The 27635-nt window shown below is 34.1% G+C and overlaps 2 protein-coding genes across 8 annotated transcripts in view; both read left to right on the forward strand.

Annotated features, from left to right (window-relative positions):
• Positions 1–94: 94 nt before the first annotated feature.
• On the forward strand, positions 95–1739 carry LOC134229307 (leucine-rich repeat-containing protein 4C-like). The gene is made up of 3 exons (XM_062711025.1): positions 95–965; positions 1074–1145; positions 1348–1739. The coding sequence occupies exons 1-3, from the start codon at positions 95–97 to the stop codon at positions 1581–1583; spliced, it is 1179 nt and encodes a 392-aa protein (XP_062567009.1). The 3' UTR covers positions 1584–1739.
• A 9814-nt stretch (positions 1740–11553) lies between these two features.
• LOC134229321 (anoctamin-7-like) overlaps positions 11554–27635 on the forward strand; it is a 35410-nt gene continuing 19328 nt past the window's right edge. For 2 of the 7 annotated variants that reach the window (XM_062711058.1, XM_062711059.1), the window contains exons 1-3: positions 21040–21269; positions 24202–24298; positions 25624–25754. In XM_062711058.1, coding sequence (XP_062567042.1) covers positions 21063–21269; positions 24202–24298; positions 25624–25754 — 435 coding nt within the window. In that variant the 5' untranslated portion in view covers positions 21040–21062. Of the gene's footprint in view, positions 11660–11750; positions 11921–18360; positions 18491–21035; positions 21270–23967; positions 24103–24201; positions 24299–25623; positions 25755–27635 lie in introns of those variants that run through there. The other 5 variants (XM_062711061.1, XM_062711060.1, XM_062711056.1 and 2 more) reach the window with 5 other exon arrangements.

Consider the following 27635-nt stretch of genomic DNA (forward strand, 5'->3'; position numbering starts at 1 on the left):
GGCAAATCCACGGCCATTTTCTTTCCACTGGATTTCGGAGATAAAAATATCTCCAATGTAATTTCTGAAAGACAGAGGGAAAAATCTGGACAATATGTCTCTAATTTCAGTCCTCGTGGTTTTAGCTGTGTGTTCGAGGGTGTATGGTAATCCACAGGGATGTAGTTATGATTCCACACAGCTCCTACACACATGTAACGCCAGAGCTTGGTCCCTCCCGTTGGCCTTCGGAACATTCTCGCCTCAGCCCCAGAGGATTTTGTTGAGGGAGGTTGATGGTGAACTTCCAAACGGTACCCCGACCGGACCTACGTTTTCGGGATTCTCTGCCATCAATACTGCGAGTTTTGATTCCAATTATGCCCCAGAACTCATCATTAGATGTACTTCTAACGGTCAACTCATCATCACCCAAGCTGCCTTCTCGGACATGGGATGGGTAGAGGAGCTGACCATTGAAGATTGTGATATTTTATCACTTCCTGTTCAGGTCTTCTCACATTTCGGGAATTTGAACCGGTTTGCTATTATTGGAGGATCAATCGACGCCATGATTGGAGACAGCTTTACCGGAATGAATGTTGAAAAGATGTCCACGGTACCGGACCCCCGGGGAGAATTTGTCATCAAAAACAGTCGCCTAGTGTCAGGAGGATTCGCTTTTGGTGCCCTTTTTTCACAAGCAAATGTAACGAGTGTTATCATCGAAAATGCCAATCTTAAATCCATTCAAACAGATATGTTTTACGCTCTCCAGAAGATGACATATCTTTCTTTGAGCAACAATCCCTTCACATATCTCCCAACCGACTTGTTCAAAGGTATCAACTCTCTAACGACCGTTGAACTATATGGCATCTCCTGGGCGTGTACATGCACCAACATCTGGCCCCCAGCCTGGCTAGAAAGTAACAACATAACCATGAACGGGGACGCCGTGTGCGGATCTCCTACGGCATACGAAAGTAAGATTTCTGATCAATGCCTTTTTTAATTTGGGTTACCTCCATCAATCAAAAACATGGCATAAGATGTGCTACGTTCTTTATTTTATTCTGTATTTTTTATTACAGATGTGAAAATGTCCTTATATGATAAGGAACAGTGTCCACAACCAGATGCATGCCAGAAAGCTGGTCAAACAGGTATGGTTTCCCAGAACATATCAAGCATATGAATAAACAATCTTTCAAATCAAGGAAAATGTTTGGTAATCAATTTCTACGCACTTTTCATTTATTAACTTAAATTAAGGTAATTAATTTAATTGTTTTGAAGAGACTCAAAAATTGTGATATTTCACTAATGTTTCGACACGAGTTTACCACTTTTGAATCTATTTTCCAGGATTTGTTGTGGGTAGCATATGTATGACGATCTTGGACGTCGTGAATTACGCTCTGCTGTTCGCCACATTCGTCCTGTCCCTTGTGGCGTTGGGTTTGGTCATCCATACCAAACGACAAGTAGGTAGTGCCAAGGACTCTAAACAGAAAGGCAAACCTAACGCCAAAGGTTCAGGGCTCAGACGCTCCAGTGCCAGCTGGAATAAGGTCGACGATGCTCAGAATGTGCCCACCTAGATCAAAGAATATTTTCATAATTTGACTTTAAGTTTTTATCTTTCCCATTTCATGAATGGTTTGGATGACTGTTTGGCGTCTTTGGCTTGCAGTAGACCATTTCTCTTCCATTATAAATGATTTTTTTATGGAGACTGAATTGTTGTGATTAACACACAGAGGTTTTTGTAAATAGCTGCACTAGTATTTAACTTGGTTGATAATTTAAAGAAAAGTGAAATTATTCCTTTTGTGCCAAACAACGTGAATGAGCATTATTTTTTTTTTTACTTTTGGTGTTGTTTACAAGTAAAATTTCTATATATTATACAGTCTGTGATATTTTCTTATCATGCATCATTAAACTGAATAAAATATCTGTGTTTCAATATTTTCCCTTGAGTCAGTAAGGGACTCTATACTCATTTCAGATGTCTTTTTCGTCTATTGAAAGATATTAGTTCAACAATTCTGTATATGTTCCCATTCGACATAAGTCCTATCTAAGACAGGTCTTACCTACTACTATTTTTTGGTAGGTGGAACTTCTACTTCTTGAAACCAACCTAGCGATGCAGGAGCCTATGTTTCATCTTCTAGGAGGCTGACATATCACGTGAACATTGATTTATTCTACGCCACGCCCCCATCAGTGTACTAGGATTAAATTCATACACTGTCTCCTCGTGCCATTAAATAAATTGCAATTAGTGTACATCATTCAATTTGCAATTCTAGACTTGTGTCAATTGACAACTATTAATTAATGTATATGTATAACCGTGTTCAACATATAGTAATGATGCTGCGGATTATTAAATGATGTCAACTAAAAATCTTACATGAAAACCTTGAGTTATCTGCCTAAATAAATGAATTTCAAACAAAAGTAGTATATGTACATCGAGTGTCCAAATTTAAATGAACTAAAACAATAGTCTTCAAACACGTCTCACAAGTATATGAAAGCTGTTAATATATTTTAAATACTAGTAGTCAGAATTCAAAAGACTGAAACTCACTTTTTTCGATATATTACGATTTTTGCGTTTAAAATATTTTAAAAGCCCCCCCCCCCCCCCCCACGAGGTTAATATTAATTTGGGTCTGTCTGTCTTTCTGTAATACTTTCGTTTCCACACGATATCTCGAAAAGACTTTAAACTTTTGCAATGCAGTTTTACATGCCAACTTCCTTTGGCCTAAGGAAGATCCTTATTTGATTTTTAAGGTCAGAAGCTTTAAGGTCAAGGTAAAAAATTCATAAATTCTGTCTGTTTTAACACTTTCGTTTCCGGGTGATATCTTGAAAAGCCTTCAAACTTTTGCAATAAAACTTTTTACCACAACCTCCTATATGACTTAAAGAAGATTCCTTATGATTTTAAGATTAACAGGTAAAGTCAAATTTCATTTCCGAACTATTTGTATCAAGAAGATTTAAAGCTTGTGCAATGATTATACGTAACTTCCTATGGCCCCGTCCACCCCCTTTAACGAGTCCTGTCCCGACCCCTGTAGATCCGCACATGCTCTTCTTTTTCCTTAAGCGGGGAACACAGATTCTCTGAATTAGCTTGTTTCTCTGTCTGTTTGTCAATAAACAATTTTTCAAAATGTTACTCCTCTTACAGTTTTGGTTTGATTTCAATATAACTTAACACACTGAGAAGAGTTGCTATGGTTACTAAAAATAATTTCTGTGAAATACATTCAAATTGCTACTCTTCCCACAATTTTCATCTGATTTCAATAAAACTTGGCACACAAATAGACTACACTAAGATACATCATTCTTTGTATCAGTTTTTAATTTGGATGAACATTCCGTGGTTACTAAATATGGAAATCTCAGTGAAATACTTTCAAAATGCTACTCCACCTACAGTTTTGGTCTGATTTCAATATAACTTGGCACACAAGTAGACTACACTAAGATACATAATTCTTTATATCGGTTTTTGATTTGGATGAACGGTGTTGACGTGGTAACTAAAAAATAGAAATTTCTGTGAAATACTTTCAAAATGCTACTCTTCCTACAGTTTTAATCTGATTTCAATATTACTTGGCAGACTAGTAGACAATAATTAGATGCTTAATTCTGTTCATCAGTTTTTGATTTGGATGAACATTGTTGCCGTGGTTACTAAAATTGGAAATGTCAGTGAAATACTTTCAAAATGCTACTCCTCCTACAGTTTTGATCTGATTTCAATATATCTTGGCACACAAGTAGACTATAATAAGATACATCATTCCGTGTATCAGTTTTTGATTTGGAAGAACGGTGTTGCCGTGGTTACTAAAATGGAAATTTCTGTGAAATACTTTCAAAATGCTAATCCAAATACTTGTACAGTTTTAGTCTGAGTATAATATATTATAGTTTGCAGCTAACTATAAAGTTTCACGTTACGTCACGATCTTTTTCGTCAGATGCATCCAGCGTAAACAATTCACGTGATTGGTCAACTCAAGTGATCAACATTGAGACAGAAATAGTCTGCTGCACGAGCAACCAATCAGGGATAAGAAGAAAGTTCCAGTCGTAAAGCTTGCGGTTAGGAGGCGTGTACAATTTACCTTGAGCGCAGCTGTCAACTAGATCGTGACGTAACGTGAAACTTTACAGTTAGCTGCAAACGATAATAATTTGGCATGCAAGTGGAATAATGTTCTAATCAAAATTTTGTAAATTCTCTTCAAGTAGTAGCAGAATTCTTTCTTGCATTCAATTATTAACTGTATGATAATAAAAACAGCGGTTTATGAGTTGTCTTGATTTTCCCTGGAACGTTTTCGGTCTACGAATATTAGTTTGAGACAAGGGCGACTACTGCAAACAGTGCAAAGAAAAACAAGATGTGTTTGTGAAACACTGATGCCCCCGTACGGCAACATATCAAAGATTAAGCTTTTCTTAAATGCAAATTTAAATAATTGGTACCTAAAGTAGGGTATTCTCACTGGAAAACAATTGTGAAATTTTAAAGTAAGCCAATGTTAAAGTTTTTTTAATAAGTACAAAAATCTCCAAGGTCAAGGTCAAAAGGTCAATGTAATTAGTATCTAATGAAAAATCTTGCCACATAGAATACTTATGTAGAGCATGAAGGTCCTAGCCCGAACCATTCAGAAGTTATGGCCAACGTTCAATTTTTTAAAAAGTAGGTCAAACTCCAAGGTCAAGGTCAAAGGGTCAAAGTTCTTGTTATCAAATGAAAGGTCTTGTCATAGGAATCAAATATGTGAAGTATGAAAGCACTAGCCCAAACTCTTTATGTTATGGTCAAGGTTTGCTTTTTTAAAGTTGGTCAATCTCAAAGGTCAAGGTCAAAGAGTCAAAGTTCTTGTTATCAAATGAAAGGTCTTTTCATAGGAATCAAATATGTGAAGTATGAAAGCACTAGCCCAAACTCTTTATAAGTTATAGTCAAGAATTGCTTTTTTAAAGTAGGTCAATCTCAAAGGTCAAGGTCAAAGGGTCAAAGTTCTAAGTATCCAATGAAGGGTCTTCTCACAAGGATTACATATATGAAGTATAAAAGACCTATCCCTTACCGTTCAGAAGTTATGGCCAAGGTTAAAGTTTTTTTACAAGTACGGAAATCTACAAGGTCAAGGTCAAAGGGTCAAGGTTGTTGGTATCCAATGAAAGGTCTTTAAACAAACATTACATATGTGAAGTATAAATGTCCTGGTGTCTCCTGTTCAAAAGATACATGTATGGCCAAAGTAAAAGTTTAAATTTTTCCTGTAAAAGTGGGTCAAACTCCAAGGTCAAGGTCAAAAGGTCAAATTTGGTGGTACCCAAAGAAAGGTCTTGTCACAAGGAATACACATATGAAATAGGAAAGTCATAGTTCCACTAAATCAAAAGTTATGGGCAAGATTAAAGTTTTTGCGGACAAACAGAGAGACAGAGAGACAGACGGACACGAAAAAAACTATATACCCCGAAACTTCGTTTACGGGGGCATAAAAACTATTTATTTCCTATCTAGCTTGTAACACGAGCTTTGACTGGTTACAAAGTCGGGTGTAAATATCCGTGCACCCGACTTGAGCCGGGTGTAAATAAAACGTGACGTCACAATGCATATATATAGTTATCTAATAGATAGATTGAGACAAACTTTGATGTGCACAAAGCATTTTTATGGGTACAACGGAAATAAATTCGTTATCCAGGTCCAATCAAGGGTGTACGGGGATTTACCCCGGGTTGTATTCCATACACCCTGAGGCCTTCGGCCTCAGGGTGTATGGAATACAACCCGGGGTAAATCCCCGTACACCCTTGATTGAACCTGGATAACTAATAATACCCCCGAAACTTCGTTTACGGGGGCATAAAAACTTCGTTTACGGGGGCATAAAAACTGGCCTCAAATCACCAATACCTGACCAAGATTAGTTGCAATAAAAATAAGCAAAAAGTAATGTTTCAGATGACATGTAAAGGGTCTTTCGTTCTCAAAAATATTACAGAAAAAGAACCAAATCGGTTATAGTAGCTTGTTAGTCAAGGACTACAACATGGTCAAAGAGAAACAACTCTATATAACTTGTATTTTGGTCCTCCTCTTTCGGGTATGTTTACTTAACCATACTCTTTTACAATGTTCAATACTTTAAATTTCCTTAAAATATACTGCAATGCATACTTGACAAAAATTATTTAACAAAAATTATTTAACAATAACTATTTTCGGGGGCATAAAAACTTCGTTTACGGGGGCATAAAAACTGGCCTCAAATCACCAATACCTGACCAAGATTAGCTGCAATAAAAATAAGCAAAAAGTAATGTTTCAGATGACATGTAAAGGGTCTTTCAGTTCAAATTCCAGAAACAAAAATATTACAGAAAAAGAACCTATTTGTGTTTAAAAAATCGGTTATAGTAGCTTGTTAGTCAAGGACTACAACATGGTCAAAGAGAAACAACTCTATGTAACTTGTATTTTGGTCCTCCTCTTTCGGGTATGTTTACTTAACCATACTCTTTTACAATGTTCAATACTTTAAATTTCCTTAATTTCATAAGTTTTTGTTATGTATTATAATAGTCCTTCATACTATAATTCAGGGTCTGGGTCATGAGTTAAAAAATCATAGCATGTAATGCAGTTTGGGAGCTTTGGGAAAAAACGGCGTCGAATCAGTTTTGTAGTACAATCTTTCACAGGTACTTGTGGACAGGACCCCCCCCCCCAATATACACCCCTGGTCAAAATATTTTTTAAATTTTTTTTCTCGTGAATTATGTTTCTAGTACTTATTTACAATGTATTCCATATGAAAAACCCAAAAAATATCATAGATTTAACGATTTACCAAAAAAGTCACACCCTTGTATTATAAAGCTCTATTTTATAATACCAGGGTATGACTTTTTTGATAAATCGTTAAATCTATGTTTTTTGGGTTTTTTTTCATATGGAATACATTGTAAATAAGTACTAGAAACATAATTCACGAGAAAAAAAATTTAAAAAATATTTTGACCAGGGGTGTATATTGGGGGGGGGGGGGGGGGGGGGGGGGGATCCTGTCCACAAGTACCTGTGTATTCTTTACACACAATATCTGCAGATCTGTGGCGTTATGGTTTTTTTTTATATATTTGTCTTTTACCATGTGTCAAAGACACATATGTAAAACCATAGCGCTACAGATCCGCAGCTACACACACACAAGTGCCCAAGAACTTTTTCCCATTATTAATGTAAAAAATATTCATACCATGTTCTATACCAGTCATCGCAGCACCCTAACCAGAGGGTTTACATGTACATCTAGATACGGATGAAAGACAGCATTATATGTATATTCTGAAAATGGGAAATATGTCTACATATCCGGGGGGACTATATATGTAGGTAAGTGTAAATATATACACATTTTGTTTTTTTTTAATAGTCATTTGAAGGTTTATTTTACTTTTCTAAAAAGGTAAGTCTTGTTTATTTTTATCACCTGGGTGTTAGTGGCAAACATAGAAAATATATAACAACTGCTCATCTTCGGTCTTTGTTTGCGTAGTACTTAACAGTTTTATATCACATACCTCAAACTTGAAATATATGACTGCATGATAACAAAAATACACTCTTATATATAGAATGCACTGCAACTTTGTCAGTGACTAAATATGGATGCACCCCTTTATTAACTACATGTAATTTGTGCCCCCCTCTCCGCATTCAGGATTACTCGCAGTGAAAATATTCATCTTTGATTTTGGATGGATTTTTAAATTTGCACTGTCTACTAACTTTAAAATTATAACCTTTCCATTGCAAGTTACTACATGTATTCGGTATATGGAAGCTATATTGTTGTCGTTCAGTGACAAAAAAAATTAAAAAAATAAATGAAGAAAATTGCAAATATATCAGCACCGGCTGCACAATTATACATTCAAAAGTTTTTTGTTTTTTTTTTGGACATGCACAGAAATTATACAAGTAAATGAACGAATTCGATTTTATATATTTGGTCGGCAAGTTGTGGACCAGGGTAAATGAAATCGATCATCTAGACCAGTGGTCATGGGAATCTTCATTATTTCCGGCGGGTTTTACGGTTTATTGTTCACGTTCCTTTGACTGAAAGAACATTAGAATCCTGAAATGGACCATTTAAAAAAATCAAACACACAAACATTTAGATAATGTCGCGGGCACTTTGCTAGGACAAGACTCAGTATTAAGTTTAAACGGACACTTCGCGTACATTAAACAACACCCTTTTAAACTTTTACTTGATCATTGGATTACTTACATGGATGTTAAAAAAAAAATACACAATAAAATTTGTTAGAATCAATTTTTTCATGTCATATCTTGATTTAACAATTCAGTGATTCAGTAAATTCTTTCTCTATCCAATATTTGAATGTGAAGCTTTGTACCCTGCTGATAGTAAAAATTACCAACGTAAATCCACGCAAAAATCTAAATTCGTTTAGAGAAAAAGGGTTCTGTATTTCATAATCGTTAATATGAAATTACTTGAACGTTCTATTTACTTTTTGTAAAATTAAATCAAAAGACGAATACATTGATATTTTTCGGTTATTATTTTTTTTTACAATAGCATCACAAAGCAAAGCATTTCCTTAAAATATTTTTGCATTAAAATATTTCCTCTCGGAATAAATACATGTAGATAAATTGGTGACTGCGTTCATGGTAGGATTTCATTTGTCATACCGGCGTACGCCGAATGCGCCGCTTGACCTTTCGTAACCTGGCTTGTTACTTCATTTGACCGGGGAAGGTTCGCCGGCGTACGCCGAATGCGCCGGTCTGAAATGACCGGCGAGGAAATCGCCGGTCTTGGAAATATGGCGGGAAGAGAAAACAACTGTGAAAATGCAGATACTTTTTACCAAATCGACATGTTCTTTATTTGTTTGCATATTTTGAGCAAATCTCTATTCAAATGTTTAAAAAATGTTTTTATTCTCTGAAAAATAAAAATTTTTTTTTGGTTTTTTTTAAAATTGAATTTCGAATTATTCTACTAAAACATAATGTAAAAAGTGATAAAACTCAATTAATTGATTATCATTTAGCGTAATTATTCATTTTTTAAAAATGTTTTCGCCGGTTTACTTCAAAGCCGTTTTACGCCGGTCATATGACCGGCGCAATTCGGCGTACGCCGATCAGTGACAAATGAAACTGGCCCCATGTCATATTTTCATGTAATATTATATAAATATTGCATGTAATTGAGTGTAACATTGAAAATTTTCACCCCAAGAAAACCATTGTCAACCGAGGCGCAGCCGAGGTTGACAATGGTTTTCGAGAGGTGAAAATTTTCAATGTTACACTCAACAACATGCAATATTTATTATATTATACTGAATGTTTTATACAAATACATACACATGTAACAGTGAACCGTGCGCGCATAAATTCTGCGCAGTCGCTATTTTTTGGAATATCACCCGTCGTCAAGCAATGTTGACTGTTGCTACGCTGGAGGGCGTGGCTTCACTATTCAGCGGGTAATAGTGTTTTTTAACAAATGTTTCTCGACCAGTCAGATTCAACTAATTTACATGAAAGTATAATATAAATTCTTATTGAGGATCCTTTGACCGATAGTTCACAACCTTGTTATAATAAGGATGAATAATTTTAAAGTAAGCCAGCACTACTTAAGGGTATAAAGAGAAACTAATCCTTTTTCTTTTTCTTTTTCTTTTCTGTGTGTATGGATGAAATAAATAGGTATACGGATATGTTTCAGTTGAAATGTTCAATCTAATTAAAATTAGATGTCCCGAATCCGCTACCGCTAGCGAATTCGGAACATCTAATTTTAATTAGATTGTTGAAATGTTCAACTGACAGTTTTCATTCATTCATATTTTTCATGGAGAGCTAAAGCCCTTAAAACTCTTCTTTAACTAATAAACTACCTATCAGGCTATTTCGTGATCCAAGGACCTGTACAATGTATTTCACAACAAAGCTTTAAGCTTTGCTGTGAAGTACAGGTCCTGTAATACATGTGCACTTATCAATATCTTTGACTTGATCCTTACTGTCAAGTTCAATCATGTATTTATCAAAAACTTGTACTCCAGCATGTTAGAGGTTCATGGTGAGATACTTTTGACTTGGTGTCGCGGTATATAAGGTGGGTAGGGACATTAACCGAGGCTCTTACTTGTTTAAACAATAAAATGCTTTCTTTGTTTGTTATTACTGGAATTAACGGAAGCAGCTGTTGCAGAAAAAATACATAACCCGCGTAAGAAATCAAGAAATCTGTACCGGCGACATGCCTAATGTAGTTCATGCAGTGATTAACGCAATGGGTTTTCTTAAGAAATGAAGGAGAAAATATTCAGTGGATGTAAATATAAGAGCAGTGAACCTGGTGCTTTACCTATCTTTGCCACAAAACTTTTAATAAAAAAATCTATTTGACCTTGACATTTGTTATTTGACCTTTGGATGAATATCTATATTTTGCAGTCTTCCTGATTGAGACTCTATTTCGCCACACTGTTAAAGACTCACAGTAAGCAAGCATTTATCTGATCACTTACTACTTCTGTAGCAACGTTTCATAGCACATTAATTGTTAATGGTCAAACTGCATTTTTCATACCGTGTACATATCGTTTGTTGAAAAAGACACTGTTAAATAAGATCAACTTTTCTATGGACATTTTCGTTTACAAGATCATGACGTTGAGTGTGACTGGTCGTCAGGGGATGCCTACCCCTCCATGGCACATGATCCCATATCTGAGGCTTTTAAAGGTCCGTGTTTGCTCGTCACGTACTAATTCTTTAGTAATGCTAACAGTGAAAAGAGAAATAGAGCTTAACATATATATATATCGTATCCAGAATATATATTTAGGGATGCATGTATATGCACCATTTCCTTCGGTTTGCAACTTTGTTTCAAATTTCTGTAAATATTGCAAGTGTTATCACATTGAACTTTTCCTTATTCATTTTCCCTAGATTTACATTTAATATTTCACATTGGATTTTTTTTTTTTTGGGGGGGGGGGGTATATGTTTGTTTTCCATTTCAGTGACCAACATTGAATTGCATTGGTCATTCAAGTTATATGAATTAGGCTAATCTTTATCAATTTCATCGTCGTAAATCCACGGTTGGTCACGCCTCTCTTACCTCGGTAAAAGAGAAGCCAGACCGACCGTGGGTTAACCTAGTATCCAAGCCCAAGGAAATTATTTCCATTTCTATTGAAAGATTTCATTCAAGCGTAAAAACATGCATCCACATCTTGAACTAAACAAAATAAACTATCTATAATTTAAGTACTGTAGACATGTTTTTTAATGTGATGTGATTCCAAAATTGCTGCATCAGCATATCTAACTAATCATCATTAAAATTAAACACAAGAACTTCAGATCCGCCAACTCAATCTGGATTATTAGGTTCTATACACACGGTGAAACAGGATGAAATGAATGATTTCATCCCTGTCTATACCTCAATCGATTTTCATCCCCAAACAGTTATATCCGTCGCAAGCTTATCGATTGATCTGCACTGGTTATGCGTCCAAAGAAATTCAGGTATGTTTATTCTCTCTGCAGACATTTGAGAATCATAAAGGGGTATGTGACACTGGCACCCGAATGGAATTCCATTCGGAATCTCTTAGCAGACGTCTTGTGAAAAATGGAGTCCTTGGGCTTAGGGATAGTGACAGTATACGTGTAACCCTTTAAAAAATTCTTTGTCCTGCTGGGACATTGTTAGGGTAACTTAATTATGAAAACAAGATATTTATCTTGTAAAGTACGGATTACACAAATCGAGACTGAACCTTTCAGGTAAGTAGAAAAATAAATGATCTAATGCATTGTATACAAACTGTATACGAGTATGGCTATTAAATTACTATCATATATTGGGCAATAGGAATGAAAATCTATTTCTAAGGACCTGTATATAGTATATACTAGATCCTGCTATTTCTAATTATAGAATTGTTAAACTTCATTCCTGACTACACAGTAAGATTGTCGTCCACAATATGCAATTTAATGCTAAATTATATGATTTACACTGAAATGCAAGTATACACGACTCTTAATTTTTTTACTTTAAAAAGGGAAACACCAGTCACTACGTATGCTATTTCCCACACCTTCTTTCTTCCCTTGGGCTTCAGGAATTGGCAAATAAACGAACTGAATATAACATTGCAAGTATGTCGGAATAATTGTGTGCATGATTATGACCACACAATGCCCAGAACGCCTTCCAATACACGTAATTAGTAACAGATATATTTAAATTGTTTGCTATTACTGACTTAATTAACATTGACATGCTTAGAATGACATTATAACTCCTTGTACGTGTACATTATGTATTTAGTTACCCTTGTATATTATTTCCTGCAGTATTGTCAAAGTTTTATGATTTAAAAAAAAAAACTGCATCTGGTTTATAAATTGGCATTAGGTCATATCTCAACATGCTAAAAGTTCAAAAACACAGAAATAAAATGCCAGTCAAACTTTTTAAAATTAAAAATAATTTGTTCTGGAGTAAAACTGAAGTTCTTTCTGTTAAGAAATTTAAGATAACCATGATGTTATGTTATATACATGTAGTATAGAGACTTCATAGTCCCATGGTTTTGTGTCCATCCAATTTCCACAAACCTGATTGGCTTGCACTGATGAGTATACTTCTTTAAGCTGAACTTTTAAGCTGAATTTCTCAGTAATTAGCTGGGAATTACCCTAACTTCAGATCTTTGGCTCAATGGTCTGAAAAATTGTGATGACAACCACAAAGTTGCAGTGACACTTATTTGATGAATGTAAAAAATATCTTTTTATTGCATACAAAAAAAAATTGTTTCTCAATTTATTTCTCTGTAACTCTGTGTTCCTTATAAGCATATCCCTTTACTACTGCATTAAAACATTCCTTTAACATGACTGTTTAAACCATACAGCCTCCTGAAATTGAGACCAAAGAAAATTGTGCCTATTTATATTGCCTGTTGGGAAAGCAATTCTGGCATTTCATGGAACACTTCTACATATAGTTTTGTTGTGGAAGTGTAATGCTGTTGCACACTGCTTGTTGTTGAAGGTCCTTCCTAAGAAGTTTTACTCATATGTAAAAACCACCAATGCCAGTAAAGGGCAGCATATTATTTTGACCTATACTCGGCTCTCAGGGCCATATCTTTCCTTCCTGCCAACACCTTCTTTGACTTTGGACCTCTGTTTGTTCATAATCTCATCAAATAGGCTGACTGGCCCTTATGTCTAGCGTTGGATTCAACCTTCTTACTCTGTGAATCAAGAGCAAATGCTCAAACCACTCGGTCAAGCAGGCAACTTTGTGGTAGTATTAAAACATATAGAGAAATAAATCAAGAAACATCACACTTTTTATGCCCAATAAATATTTTTAATGGGTGTGCCATGGCACTGTAGTTCTCTGGTTTTCTTTCCAATTCTTTTTTTCAATCCATTGCAGCATAACAGTTTAGGAGCCAGGTAGTGCCCATGCTAAATCTCAAAAAATGTGTCAGATTTTGTGCTTTAGATTTTTGCATTTCAATTTCAATATCAAATATAAATGTGAATGGAATATTTCTACATTTATCACATTCTTCAGAAAAATGTCTAAATCAGGAAATTCTGTAATTTGCGGGATTTGTACATAATAGCCCTCTTAAGGAATGGTAAATCAGAAAATCGTATCGTTTCCATAGACACTAGTATTAAATAAGGGAATAGATTTCCTTCTCTAGGATATGACGTGGAAATACAATTTTAATTTCATCAGCCTTTTTAAATCGATATGTATTTGTAATGGTGGTTAACTGCAGTTGCAGTCAGAGATTCATCAAGTTGTTCATAAATCATAATTATTTGATAGTAAAAGTGATCATGTGGTATCAAGTTTTAGGATGCTGTATTAAAATCTGTCAGTTGGAGTTTAATAAGGCCAATTTTTTCATTGGTCATTTTTCAATTTTGTGAAGTTATTTCTTACTATTTATTTGAAAGTTAAAAAGTGGTCAAATTGATCCATTGGTAGCTCTACACTTGATAAGTGATTACAGGGACCCAGGTTTGAACCATGGTCTGGACCATAGTAGGACAATTTCAAGTTTAGCTTGGACTTTCAGTAAGGCATGGCATTCTCGACGTTACATTATTAGATTCTGAAATATACACAGCTTTCCTTCACTGTTGAAATATACATGGGATAGAAATTCGGGCAAATGCCAATAAGTGTATTGAATAACCAATATCATTGTCTCATCCAGCAAAGAGGTGGAGCTTAAGTCGTCTCATCATTGTCAACAACAATTTAAAGTTCCTGATGTTATTAATTTCTTAACCAATGAGAATCTATTAGCCATTTGACAGACACTAATTACGTAGCGCCAAGAATGCCATGCCTTACTGAAAGTCCAAACTTACCTGGAAATGGTTCTATTTTTCACTCTGTTTACTTACATCTGGTGCCTTGCCATGCTTTGGAAGTGACATGTGAAAGATCTGCCAGGGAAGACTGGGTTGTTGACTTTGTGGGCAATTGCTGGGTTTAAAAGATCAATTTTTTGTACATTACTGCATTGTTACAACCCCCGCTTGAAAAGTGGGAATAAATAGGCAAATGGTATATACTTTGATAAATTTGAGACTGTATTGGAAACTTCAAATTAATATGCAGTACTGTAAAAGCACAAATATTCGTGGGGGATTAAATTTCGTTTATTTCGTTGTTAACAAAATTCAACGAACTTAAATCCCACACGAAATTTTATCTGACTATATATTGAATAGGGTTAGTTTTAAAACCGAAATTAAATGCACACGAAATTATTTTTGATGACAAAACAACGAAATTTTATGCCCACGAAAATTTGTGCTTCTACAGTATATGAATGTGTATTGATTTTGGAGGGTGCATGTTTGTACAAAAAGTTCTTTTCAACATACGTACATTTTCAGTAGAGAATGTGAATTCCTTCCTATTTTTCTCATTTAAAATATAAATGTTTTACATGCACTTCTTAATGATGATAGCAATCAATGTAATACTCTTGATGAAATGTGTCTATCACAGTGACACATCTATCAGATACACAGCTGAGAATTTACCGATATTGATGATGCATGCTTCATAAATACTCCTGATCAATGATTTTGATGAGATTATATCCGTCAACTCAACTTTCCAGTGATTATACTACTGAGTGAAATTTAACGAACAAAAAACTTTCACAGAATCTTTATTACATAGATCCACACATTGCCATTGTGCACCTGCTTTTCTATTTTACTTTTTAATCTGACTGGGGTATATTTTGGATTTTCCATAACAAAACATGGACATTCAAAGATTTAATGCTATATGATATTCATATGGGGCCATAAAAATTTACAATTTTGGGAGGCATTCTTGTTCATCATAACTATGTACGTTAGTTTATTTAATACTTTGGAGCAGAGAAGAAGATTTTCAAAGAATCATGCTCACAGTACATATCTATGTACTTGGTTAGTTTATTTAATAAAGAGCAGAGAAGAAGATTTTCAAAGAAATAAATGTGCACATGGCAACAATTTTGGAGGGTCAGTGCTGATTACAATCACCACTTAATGAAGAGATATCATTAATTTAAGTGGTTTTGGTAGAGGACATGAAATTCACAATTTGTGATTCAGGGATCTGGCCAAATTTTTGAAATTTTGAAGCTGCAAAATTCTGGCATCACAATTCTTTGTACATTACTGCATTGTTACAACTTAAAAAGGAAGAACTATAATTTCTACAAAAAATTCAGCTTTATTAAGAGTTACTAGTGATTGAATAAATATGTTTTTAGCAAATGTTATCAGATATATATTCATAGTTATTATATTTTATGGAATTACAATGAGTGTTACTGTGAAGCACATTGATTTCATGGCTGGTGACTGGAATAAAAATGGACAAGTCCAGGGTACTTTTATATGTTGGGAGAGATTGTCAAGTTTATACAGTTACAGACATATGACAGGCCAGCATTCCTAACCCTGGCCACCATTCCAAAATTTTCATAGAACAGTGTGACTGCATAGTCATACATAAAGTCATTGAAAGCAGTCCATTAAACTAACAAAAAGTAGTGCATATACTCAAATTGTTTACATAAATGTAGACTCCTGTAATTATACCCCCCGCTTGAAAAGTGGGAGGTTAAAGTCATTAGTCCATTAAACTAACAAAAAATAGTGCATATAGTCAAATTGTTTACCGTCTGTCTAGCTGTACGTTCATCCGTCTGTCTGTTACGCTTTGTGGTACCCATCTCTTATCCACAACTCCTCTTAATTACCACTGAGCGAAAATTTAATGAAACTTTCACAGAATCTTTATTACATATTGCCATTGTGACCTCCTATTTTACTTTTTGATCCAACACGTAATTTGGGTTTCTAAGCCACAGCAAAACATAGACTTTGCCATTGTAACCATATGGAAGGCCTGGGGTATCATTAAGTGACCTCTTTGCTCACAGTACCTCTAGTTTTGTTTCAAATCAGACTTTTAAGTTAGATTTTTCTTTGTGTCTTGCTTTATGTCACTTCAGAATATTTTACTCATGATGGGATACCAGTGGTTGCTGGTGAAAGGTTGCTATTTGGACTATATATTAAGTGATCATTTAGCAGCTAGAGATCTTTTTCGTGCCAACACTTAGTGTAACACAGTTCCTCAGCACAATAAGTTTCATCCAAAGGAGTAGCCCCATGCCTGCAATGGAATTCATGAACCCCCAACCATACTCATCTACATTGAACCAAATCCTTTTCCTCAAACCACTCACAGTGCCACGAATGCCATGGAAGACTTATTCGAATTTTTTTTTAATATACTCAAAGTGCATTGTTTTGTTTGTTGCTTAAATTAACATCCTTCTTGAGAATCTTTCACTCATATGGAGATGCCACCACTTGGGTGTGGAGGGCTGTGTTTTTATACCTTTATACTCAGCACTTAGGCCATTGAACAGTGAGGGATCTTTTACATGCCCGCACCTACTGGGACCTCAGTTTATAGGTCTCATCCAACAGACCAGTCTCCATGTTCCCAAGTGGATTTGAACCTGTGACATAGGTATCAGGCTCTTTATAGTCTCAACACAAGAGGGACACTCTAACCACTGTACAAGGTGGGTGACCATAGTGTATCGAACTTAAAAGGAGAAAAAAAATCCACCTCCCATGATTTTAACAATTATTTTTTTTTAAAGAATCGGGGAGCTGAGATGCTAAGATGATGTGGACTAGGGCTATAACAATATACCGATATACCAGTATATTGCAATACAAAAAATTGTATCAAATAGCAATACAAAAATTGTGCAAGTCATCTTATATTATGACATATAACATTTTAAGCAAAGTCTGCTATTTTCAATTTCCTAATGAATGCAATTTATTTACTTATCTTGTTTTTATTGAGGTCAGGGTTTAATAAATGGTATGTAAATTCTGAATTGAAGAAGTACTTTTCACCTTCTATACAGAGAATTTCAAATTTTAGAATAGACACACACAAATTACATAGAAAATAGTGCTTTGATTGACCAAGCTCATGCAGAAAAATATGATCTGTCATTTTACAAAAGCCTACTTGTAGATGAATAGCTAGTATATATTGTAAGTTTTTAACAATAGACCATTATTATAAAGACATAAAAATTAAGTGCAAGCAAGAACATTGTCTTTGTAAGTACAGGACTTATTATTTTTTTTGGATGCATTTTTTACTGCGACAGCTGCAACATTAATTTCCATACTAACAACCAAAGAAAGCATTTATTGTTTAAATAAACCTACTGTGTAAATATCAATACAACACTATTTTAAATTTTATCGTATGTTGTTCTGAGGTTGAAAAATTGTTTTTTATTGATATTGTATCATGCTTAACACAAGTTATTCAGTATTCAGCTAGTTTATCAATATTATTCATATAATTGAACAAATGTTTCAGACTAGCTACTGGAAATAAATGCATGCTCTGAGATTATTGTAATAACTCGTTTGTGAATGCCATACACCCATGGAACAATAACTATATACTAATTCAAATAAATAGTTAATTTGCACTAATGCCTATGGATGTGAACTGTAAGGAACGTTTGACAAATCTGTCATTTTTTCTCTCATAAGTTTTTTTTTTCTTGCATGTTGTGAATCCATTCTGATTGAGACACATTGATTTCTTACTAATGTAGAATGACCTAAACTTTGTGCATCATGAGTGAGAAGAAAGGGCTGAATGGAGCAGTTAAGGCATACGATGGATACGGCAGCGTCGACAAGTACTCCGAGGATAAAGTCCGCATCCTAGCGGAGGAGGAGGCGGTAAGTGTTGGAATATTATTTTTGGTGCAACTCCAGTATCAACTCGATCTTCAAACAGTTTAGCAATTATACTCATTTTTTTTTCTAAGAAAATGAGCAGCATTTAAACCCTCATAAAGCTTGTCAATCCTATAAGTCTAAGATTATCTCTTTTATATAAGGGTATGATATTGCAGTATAGTGGGATATTGTTTTGTTGTGGATTAATGTTGTGTTTATCGAACAACAGTTCATTGATTAAACTGTCAAACACAGGCTTCCTTTGTTAACAGTTTGTGGCAATAAGTGTAACATGTTCATGTCATTGCAATTTCCTCGTCTCAGTCAAATAATTTTATCAATACATTATTAAGTTAATATGAGTAAACTTAATTCAAAGATAATGCTCAAATCTTGGCAAATTAAATTTTTGAACTCATCAGAAATATACTGGTTCTTGCCTTACTTTAACCCTTCTTCTCATCCTATTTATTATGACTTATTTAGTATTTCATTCTTATGAAGAATTAAATTAATATAATATATGGAGATTAAGGAACAGTATAATCAAACTCAAAAGCTTACAAAAACAATTTAATACAAATCAGGGGCAGAGCAAACATGTTACCTCCAAAACATTAGTGGTGGAATCAGGTGTCATGTAAGAGTGAGCATCCCCTGCCAACCGGTCACACTCGCTGTGTGCTCCTTGTCATGATCAGGAAAAAAATGAAAAATCTGTCAACAATTTAAGTGTGTGAACAATAGCCTAACAATAAATATGAAAAATTCAGTCAGCATTTGACTTCATTTTAAATTTTATTTGCTATGAAAGTCATTTTATTGATCTGCATCGAAGGACTTACAAAATGATGACTTTAAGCAAGACTGTTGATATTCTTGTTTCATCAACATGTTTGTCAGTAACTTACCTCATTTTAGAAATTGTTCATACATAAAGCATACTCTTTGGTATCGAATCAACTGAGAGATATAAACTCCAAATGCAGTGATAGGGGTATATCGATTGCTGCATGAGTAAGGGAAGTTGATGATTGAAAAGCTAGTCACCATATTTATCATAGCCTAGGGCTTTGTTTGAGTAACAACTTTTTCTAGTAAAATATCTAAGTATGAAACAGACTTAATTGCCTAAAATGCTTCCATTCCCTCTAGTTGTGGATAAATCATGATAATCATACAATAATAATATAATTCCCTGCCTACTTGAAGTTTCCATGATATGTTTATCTAATATAGTAAAATGTAAACCATTCCTACAGGGTTTAGGGTGGACATTTTATGTGATCAGATCATTTTATACCCGTAATACATATATATACATTTCATATTAATCATTTTAGTTAATATTAATAGTGAACTTATTTGGGCATGGACACAGTTTCAACTGAATTTTTAAAACCAATTTTTATTTTTACAATTCCTACCAAAGGCATCATCTAATGCTTAGCAAAAATTGGCATCATCTAATGATTAGCAAAAATTTGAACATCATTTGTAGATTAACAACAAAGCAATAGAAACTGGTACTCTGCAATAATGAGTACTCGCACATTAACTGTATCTAAATCATTAATTTGAATTGCATAAATAAATTACAACTTATTAAAACACAAAAAAGAAAACAGGAAAAATTGACAAAAAACACATTTCAATGATCAAACACAAGAAACAATCAAAGAGAATTTTCCCTTTCTTCCGGTGGGGGGGGGGGGGGGGGGGTTAACTAAGAAAATTAGAAATTAAACCTTTTAAATAGGGAAATAGTAATTCCAAGGAAATTTAAATAATTCGTCCAAGATAAAATAATTCCATTTTCTTGTGTAATTTCACATTTGTTTAAGTATTAGTTATCCAGTGTGTGTTGAAATGGGAATCTAGCATAAAGCACTGCAAGAGTTGCAAAGTTAATGTACATTGTACATCATTTTTAAACAAGTGGCATAAAGTGAGTACAAAATCGAACAAATATAGACACTCTATCTAACGGTAACCCATAATTAATAAAAAAAAAAAAAGAAAGAAACTTTGATAACAACCACTACAAAAGTACCATGCATAGTTGATTGACTTATAAGATCTAAGATCTTGATCATGTTTGTTAGTGCTGTGAACATAATTGTTATCTGAGAGAATGTGAACATCCTGTTAAAGAAAAAAATATATATAGACTTAAAGAAAAAATCCTAAAGTATCTGTTATAGGATATACAGTTACAACCAGTTAACCATGCTTACCCAGTACTATGTCCGAGATTTTGATTGGAAGAAGTTCGAAATTCCTCGAACAGAATCGATGTCGTCATTCATGTATAATTTATGGTCCATATGCATGTGGGGAACATGCAAATCCTTATCTGGGGCTGCATAACTCTAGTAGAAAAATATAAATAGTCTTTCTACAATATAGCCTAAATATTCTAGATCTAGTTCGAGTAAACTCGTATGGACGAAGAAGAGGAAGACATGTGTGAAACGTCATACCTGTTGCAACGTAGTGCACAAAAACGTCATTTGTCAAATTTCACAACATGAAATTTCACTGAGTTTATCACGGGAATTTGTGATATTTGATGCCTCAACAACATTTCCATTTTCGAATCGCCAACGGACTGAATAAGGCTTATTACATTAGGATCATGCATTTTAACAATCGTCTGATTGTCTGTTCGAAAGAAACGAGTCCTTCCTCTTCAACTGTTGTTAAGAAGTCGTGGTGCAAGAACTCTCATCCTAACATCATAAAACAAGACAGCAACAGCGCTTCCCACCTTAGTCAAGTTGGTGATCATGTATTGGATATTGAAAGTTGCTTATAGTTATAGAAGTGTATCAATTTCTTAGCCTTTGTAGTGCCTTTTTTTTTGGGGGGGGGGGGGGAGTTTAGCGGTGTATCGTAGACTCACAACATTTTACACTGTTTTAGCCTATGTGTCATGGTCACGATAATTTCGTCTATTAAAAACTCACGTTGAAAGTTGCAAAACAAGATTTTTAATCTGGAAATGTCTGCATTCTTGTGAGACGTTGATGCGATCGTGCAAAGCATATCCGGATGATTTCCATGATTACATGTTCGTCTTTTCTTTAGAGAAGTGGACAGGTTTTAAGAGATAACCACAGGCATTTTATCAATCGGTCGCTAAATTAGCTAAATATCGAAAAACTCTACCCCCTCTATATATAAATACACAAGGTGTATAGTTTATAGAGGGGTAGAATTTTTCGATTTTTAGCTAATTTAGCGACCGATTTATAAGAATTCAGGTTGCTATGCGATAACCTTTTCGCACTGAGTGAGTCTTCTCCCGTTCGCCCTCAGTGGATTCGACCTGCAGGGTTTTCTTAAAACAAAAAGCATAATTTATTTCAGCAAAAGTCATTTGATCAGTAGGTGTTTACATTTATTTAAATACATGAAATTGGTATACTGTACATCATCATGATTACCGCTATATTGATTTATTAAGTTTGTATCTAAAATATCACATAAGCCAATCGCGATTGATCATCGTCATGAAATAAAAAAAAAATCTGAATTATTCCAAATATTTACAAGTATGCTCTTGATTCCTCAAATCCACATGCTACAGTCCCGCCTCTGTCCCTGTCTTGCCCCGAACGTGATATTTTTTAACCGCGCCTTTCGATTTATGTAGAAATAAGTTATATTTACTATAAATATGTATAATTTTATCTCAGACAAAAACAATGGAAATGTAAATATAATCAAATACAGTGTAATATGTACCGGTCGCTTTGGATTCATGAAAAACGTTTCCCATACCATACACGCAAGAGCGACAAACACAGAACATTCATTTGATGATGTGTCAACATGGTCAAAGCAAAGTCCACTAATGCAAAGATTTCTGGTTTTCACAAGTAAAACCGCTGGAGGCAAAAGCACTTGGAGCAAACATGTGATCGTGGCGAACTCACTCGTTACCATAGAAATCTCCCCCCCCCCCCCCAGTTTCTATCGACGTTAATAGGAGAGAAAACGTGGGTAGTAGGAAAACGGATTGTTCCGTTGTGAAACTAATACATGTAGTAATGGAGTTTTAAACTGAAGAATGCCAAGTAATATATAATAATATATAATAATAATATATAATAATAATATGTAATTATATATAAGTTGAATACTCAATCGATCATAAAGGCCCATCCACAATCAAAAACTTCAATTTCCAATCTATTTGCACATTTATTACAATAAATTAATTAAACTTTCATAAGCGTGGGAACAATCTCGCTATGACATTGAAGAAGAAATGAGCAATGTCATTTTATTTACAAGCCCATGCAGTCTTGAACGGTATTGGCTTGAACATTCTCTTTAAACATTCTTGGATTGTGAAGTTTTTATGACCTCGATCATTTGTTGAAACGGTAGTGAAATTTTACTGCGTATAAGTCGACAGTGCAAAATTGTGAGTTTTTATCACACTAGTTATATGTTCATTCTAGAAAAAATTTTTTTTTAATTAATCCTGCCTAAATCAGTTTCTACATCGTCGGAAACTCACGGGTGATCTCGTCTTTACTTATCACAAGTATAGACGAGATCACCCGTGGGTTTCCGACGATGCAGTTTCTATAGCGATGATGCATTTTGTATATTTTATGTATACTGCCATGATTAACTTTTGGAGCCTTTTAAAGGGGTATTTCAAATAACTTCCAAATTACAACTTTTAACAGTTTTTTTTTAAGTTAAAAAAATCGACTAATGAAATTTACTGTTTAGATTATGTATGAGTTACTTTCTATCAAATACCGGTTCCTTGCAACGCGTATACATACAACGGGTTATATTAAGCGACTGACAAATTTTAGCGGTTTTATCGTAAAAGGGGAATATTCCATTTAGCGCATTAATATTGAATTTTAGTGATTTTGAGTTTAAGGCTGTTTTTTTATGGCAGTGTTTGTGATTTTGATTAAAATATAAGCGAATCTTAGCGTTGCCAAGAACGTCGCGTATGGCGCCTACATTTGATGAATGCGGATAGATATAATTTCAGGATTGTTGAAGCAAAATTAAAACAAATCCCGACAAACTGACCTTTTACATATATTTTTCAGTTGACTTTGACCTTTGACCAGAAATGAAAAGGAATTGTTACCTGGAGGTTTTTAAGAAAAAAAACTGACGTGTTCCAAGACTTGTGATGTACCAGAAATATTATCATTATATACGTATTTGATAGCTGCTTAATAAGCACTAATTTCATGTCTGATGGACATTTTGCAGTTTTAATTTAAAAAGTTCTATGAATTTCTAAAGAAAAACATCTAGCTTGTGTGCCTATCTGAGTCATAAAAATTCAACACTGTCATTTGTTTATGTTTAAACAATGTTAAACCTTATAATAATCCTAAGCCTGCTTCTTCCAGGGCTGCCTTCAAGGAAATGATTACTTGAGATGCAACATGAATGAAAACATTCAAACATTGATGTTATAACAATATCTTCAGTCATTTAAGTACATAAATATTTTGAAGAGTGTATACATGTACAGCTTCAAATACATGTATATATGTAAGGTGATTAATAGGTACACTGTTTATATATTTTTCTATTGAAGGATAATTTATGCAGATATGGTATGTTTGTATAATTTTATATGATTGTATATAGTTCTTAACTCTTTTATAATTGTATCTGTCAAGCTGTGCATACTGAACTGATATAATTTTTTTCAGAGCTCTGATGGAGGGATTCACATGTCAGGTTTGGAGGGGGGCAGGAGTGACCGGTTCCATGCAACTTGTTACTTCAGTGATGGAAAGAGACAGATAGGTAATATTGTATGAAAAATAATTATGAGTTTATGGTACTTATAGTCTTATTTCAATTAAAATTTAATCAATGTAATGATTCAGTCTACCTGTAGATGAGAAGAACTTGTAAGTTGCAAGAACTTGTTTCTGACCCTTTTATGTTTAACAATAAAATATGTTAAAATCAAAACCTGTATATGAGAATTTTATACATATATCTTGTTAGCTGTAGAACTGTAGCATCATGGTTTTATATATTAGGACCATGTCAAAGACTAATATATAAAACCATGACGATACAGATCTGCATCTTGTATTTTATCAATACAATTGTTTATTATAATACCCCACGCAACAAGTTGCAGGAGGTATAATGTTTTTGACCCGTCCATCCGTCAGTCAATCCATCAGTCCTATTTTATTTGTCAGTGCAACTCCTCATTTTTCGTCAAACCTTGCAGATATTTAGGACACAATGTGTAGATGTGCATATTACCAGGAAATTCTGATTCCTTTATTTTTTTCGGGAATTTTGGCACTTTTCAACGTAGATTTTTGGCCATACCTTGAATACAGAGATGAACAATTTGTCAGCACAACTCTTAAATTCATAAACCGCTGCACAGAATTTGGTCAAACTTTGCACATACTTAGGACACATTGTGTAGATGTGCATATTACAAATGTACCAGGAAATTCCGATTCCTTTTTTTCAGGAATTTCAGCATTTTTCAACTTGGATTTTTTGGCCATACCTTAAATACAGAGGTGAACAGTTTGTCAGCGCAACTGCTCATAAACCGCTGCACAGAATTTTGTTAAACTTTGCAGATATTTAGTACACAGTGTGTAGATGTACATATTCCCAAAAAACTCCATTTCCTGTATTTCTCTGGGCATTTCGGAACTTTTCAACTTAGATTTTTGGCCATGTCTTGAGCATAGAGATGAACAGTTTGTCAGTGTAACTCCTCATAAACAGCTGCACAGATTTTTGTCAAACTTTGCAGACATTTAGGACTCAATATGTAGATGTGCATCAGGAAATTCCAATTGCTTAATTTTTTTCGGGATTTTCGGCACCTTTAATTTTGGGTGAGCGTGGGGTATGTGAGCTTGCTCACTTTTTCTTTAATCATTCATTTTGTATAGACTATAGAGTAATGTGCAATTTTTACAACTTTAAATGAATGGATAGTTTAAAAATAAAGTATGAGTCACAGTAACTCTGGTAGATAAAACTTGGTAACAATTGCTCTTGGTTCTAACAGAACCAGAATGGAATATATCTGTTGTAAATTTAAATCCTGATTTTGCCAAAGTCCTTTACCTTTATTAACACAGATTTCATACTGGTTTATGAGGAAGAATTAGACCAAGCAAAGAAAAAATCACAAGGGGAGGCGACCAACATTGAAAAATGGAGAGCAAAGTTTATGGTCAATCTGAAGAAAAATGGACTAGATTTAGAGGAGGTATTTATATTAAATTGTCTGTCTGACCATTTGACATGCATTTTGATACAACTAAATTAATTTATAATTAACTAAGGTAAAATTTAACAGTAATATTGAGCAGAATTATATTTCTGCAAAATATTAAGCTGAAGCATGCATGCTAATAATAAAATGCATCAACATGCAGTATTAGATTTGGCTTGAAGTTTTGAACTACACAATATAGCTTATAATCATTTGGATATTTTTTGGATAATTTCACTTTCTCTTTCTCTGAATTTAGCATTTTTAGATTGTAATTGTAGTAATATGCTAAAAGTTGTCACCACTTAGTTATTACCAAATATGTTATGTAGATAGGCAATACTAATGATTGACAAAAATAGAACAGCTAGCTGCATCAGCAGATATAAAAAAATTTTTTGGCAAATATATTTGATTAATGTCTCAAAAACCTGTCTCGGTAAAACTTGGAAATAGCCAAGTCCTGGGGGCTTGTGAATGCACTTTGCTGTCAGTAATTTTTCATTTTTGTACATAGGTATATCAAAATCAATGAAATTCAAATTTTTAAAAGAATGTATTGAATATTTTTTTAAATATTGTTCACAATCTTCTTAACCTTAAATTGCAACTCTACAATATTATTTTGTGTCAGAAGCTATATTCAGAACTGCAAGATGTGAGAAGATTTCACACACCAAATACTAAAGTACATGCACTCTCCTCTGATAACTAATTACTAAGCAGTCTTTTTATACATGGACTAAAAATGTTGTTTTATAGAAACTTGTAAAGGATATACAACTGTACTCCTTTCATTCATTTTATTCCTCTATGGTTACCAAGTTGAAAGATTAATCAAATTTGATGCAGGAAAAAATATATACAGTACATATATCGCTTTGAGATGATGATTTTATCAGCATTCAATTAGCACAAACAAACACATACTCCAGGAATAGCAAGATTAATTCAGATTAGTATTGATGATACAGCTGCAGGCATTTCTAAAAGTACCAGTACTCCTATCTGAAGTCACTTTATTGTGAAATCTTAAACATTTGACAATTTATTTATTTTTTTAATGTTTTCCATAAAAATTTTTTTTTCATATTTTTAAACAATTTTTTAAACATCTGCTCAGACCCCACTTTATTTTTATCTGCCACCATGAATATGGTCGTAGTATAAAGCATTTGTTATGTCTGTCTTCCATCCTTTAAATTTTACTTTCTGTCATAAGGCAGGTTGCAGGTTTTCTTTTGTTATTAATTTTGGTACGTAATTATAACATACCAACAGGCTGACGGACAAAATGATACCTGTATACATGTACCCCTCACCCCCAACATCCCCAAAACTTCCTCACTGATCATAAGCAATATGTGTGAAATGGAAACTCACTAAGTTTATTCATAAAAAGATATAGACAGGACACAAGTTATGACTTTTTCTTCCATTGACCTTGAATTTGCCTAAATGACCTTGGGTGACCATAATTCAAGTTTGGTCCATATCTTTCTTATGGATAAACTTGGTGAGTTCCCAATTTATTCAAAGATTGTTTATGACTTAAGGGTGTGTTCAGATCTTGACCAAAGGTCATTTGGGCAAGTTCAAGGTCACTGGAAGAAAGTTCATAATTCGTGTCTGCTCCATATTGGAGATTGGGTATCTTTCTTATGGAGAATAATGTTTGGATATTGGGAGTTTCCACTTCACACAAAGGTGGCTTATGACCTGAGGGGGTGTCATGACCTTGACTTAAAGTCATTGTAGGAAAAATGGATAAATAATGCATTTATACATTCCAATCACAGTCACTGTCTCAGAAAGAATTTTTTAACCCATAGTATAATAATGTTAGTGTTAAATTATTATTATACTAATTAATGG

This window comes from Saccostrea cucullata, unplaced genomic scaffold, assembly GCF_032062105.1.
Source record: "Saccostrea cucullata isolate Sc308-1 unplaced genomic scaffold, CSIRO_AGI_Scuc_v1 ctg35, whole genome shotgun sequence".
Classification (NCBI taxonomy): domain Eukaryota; kingdom Metazoa; phylum Mollusca; class Bivalvia; order Ostreida; family Ostreidae; genus Saccostrea; species Saccostrea cuccullata.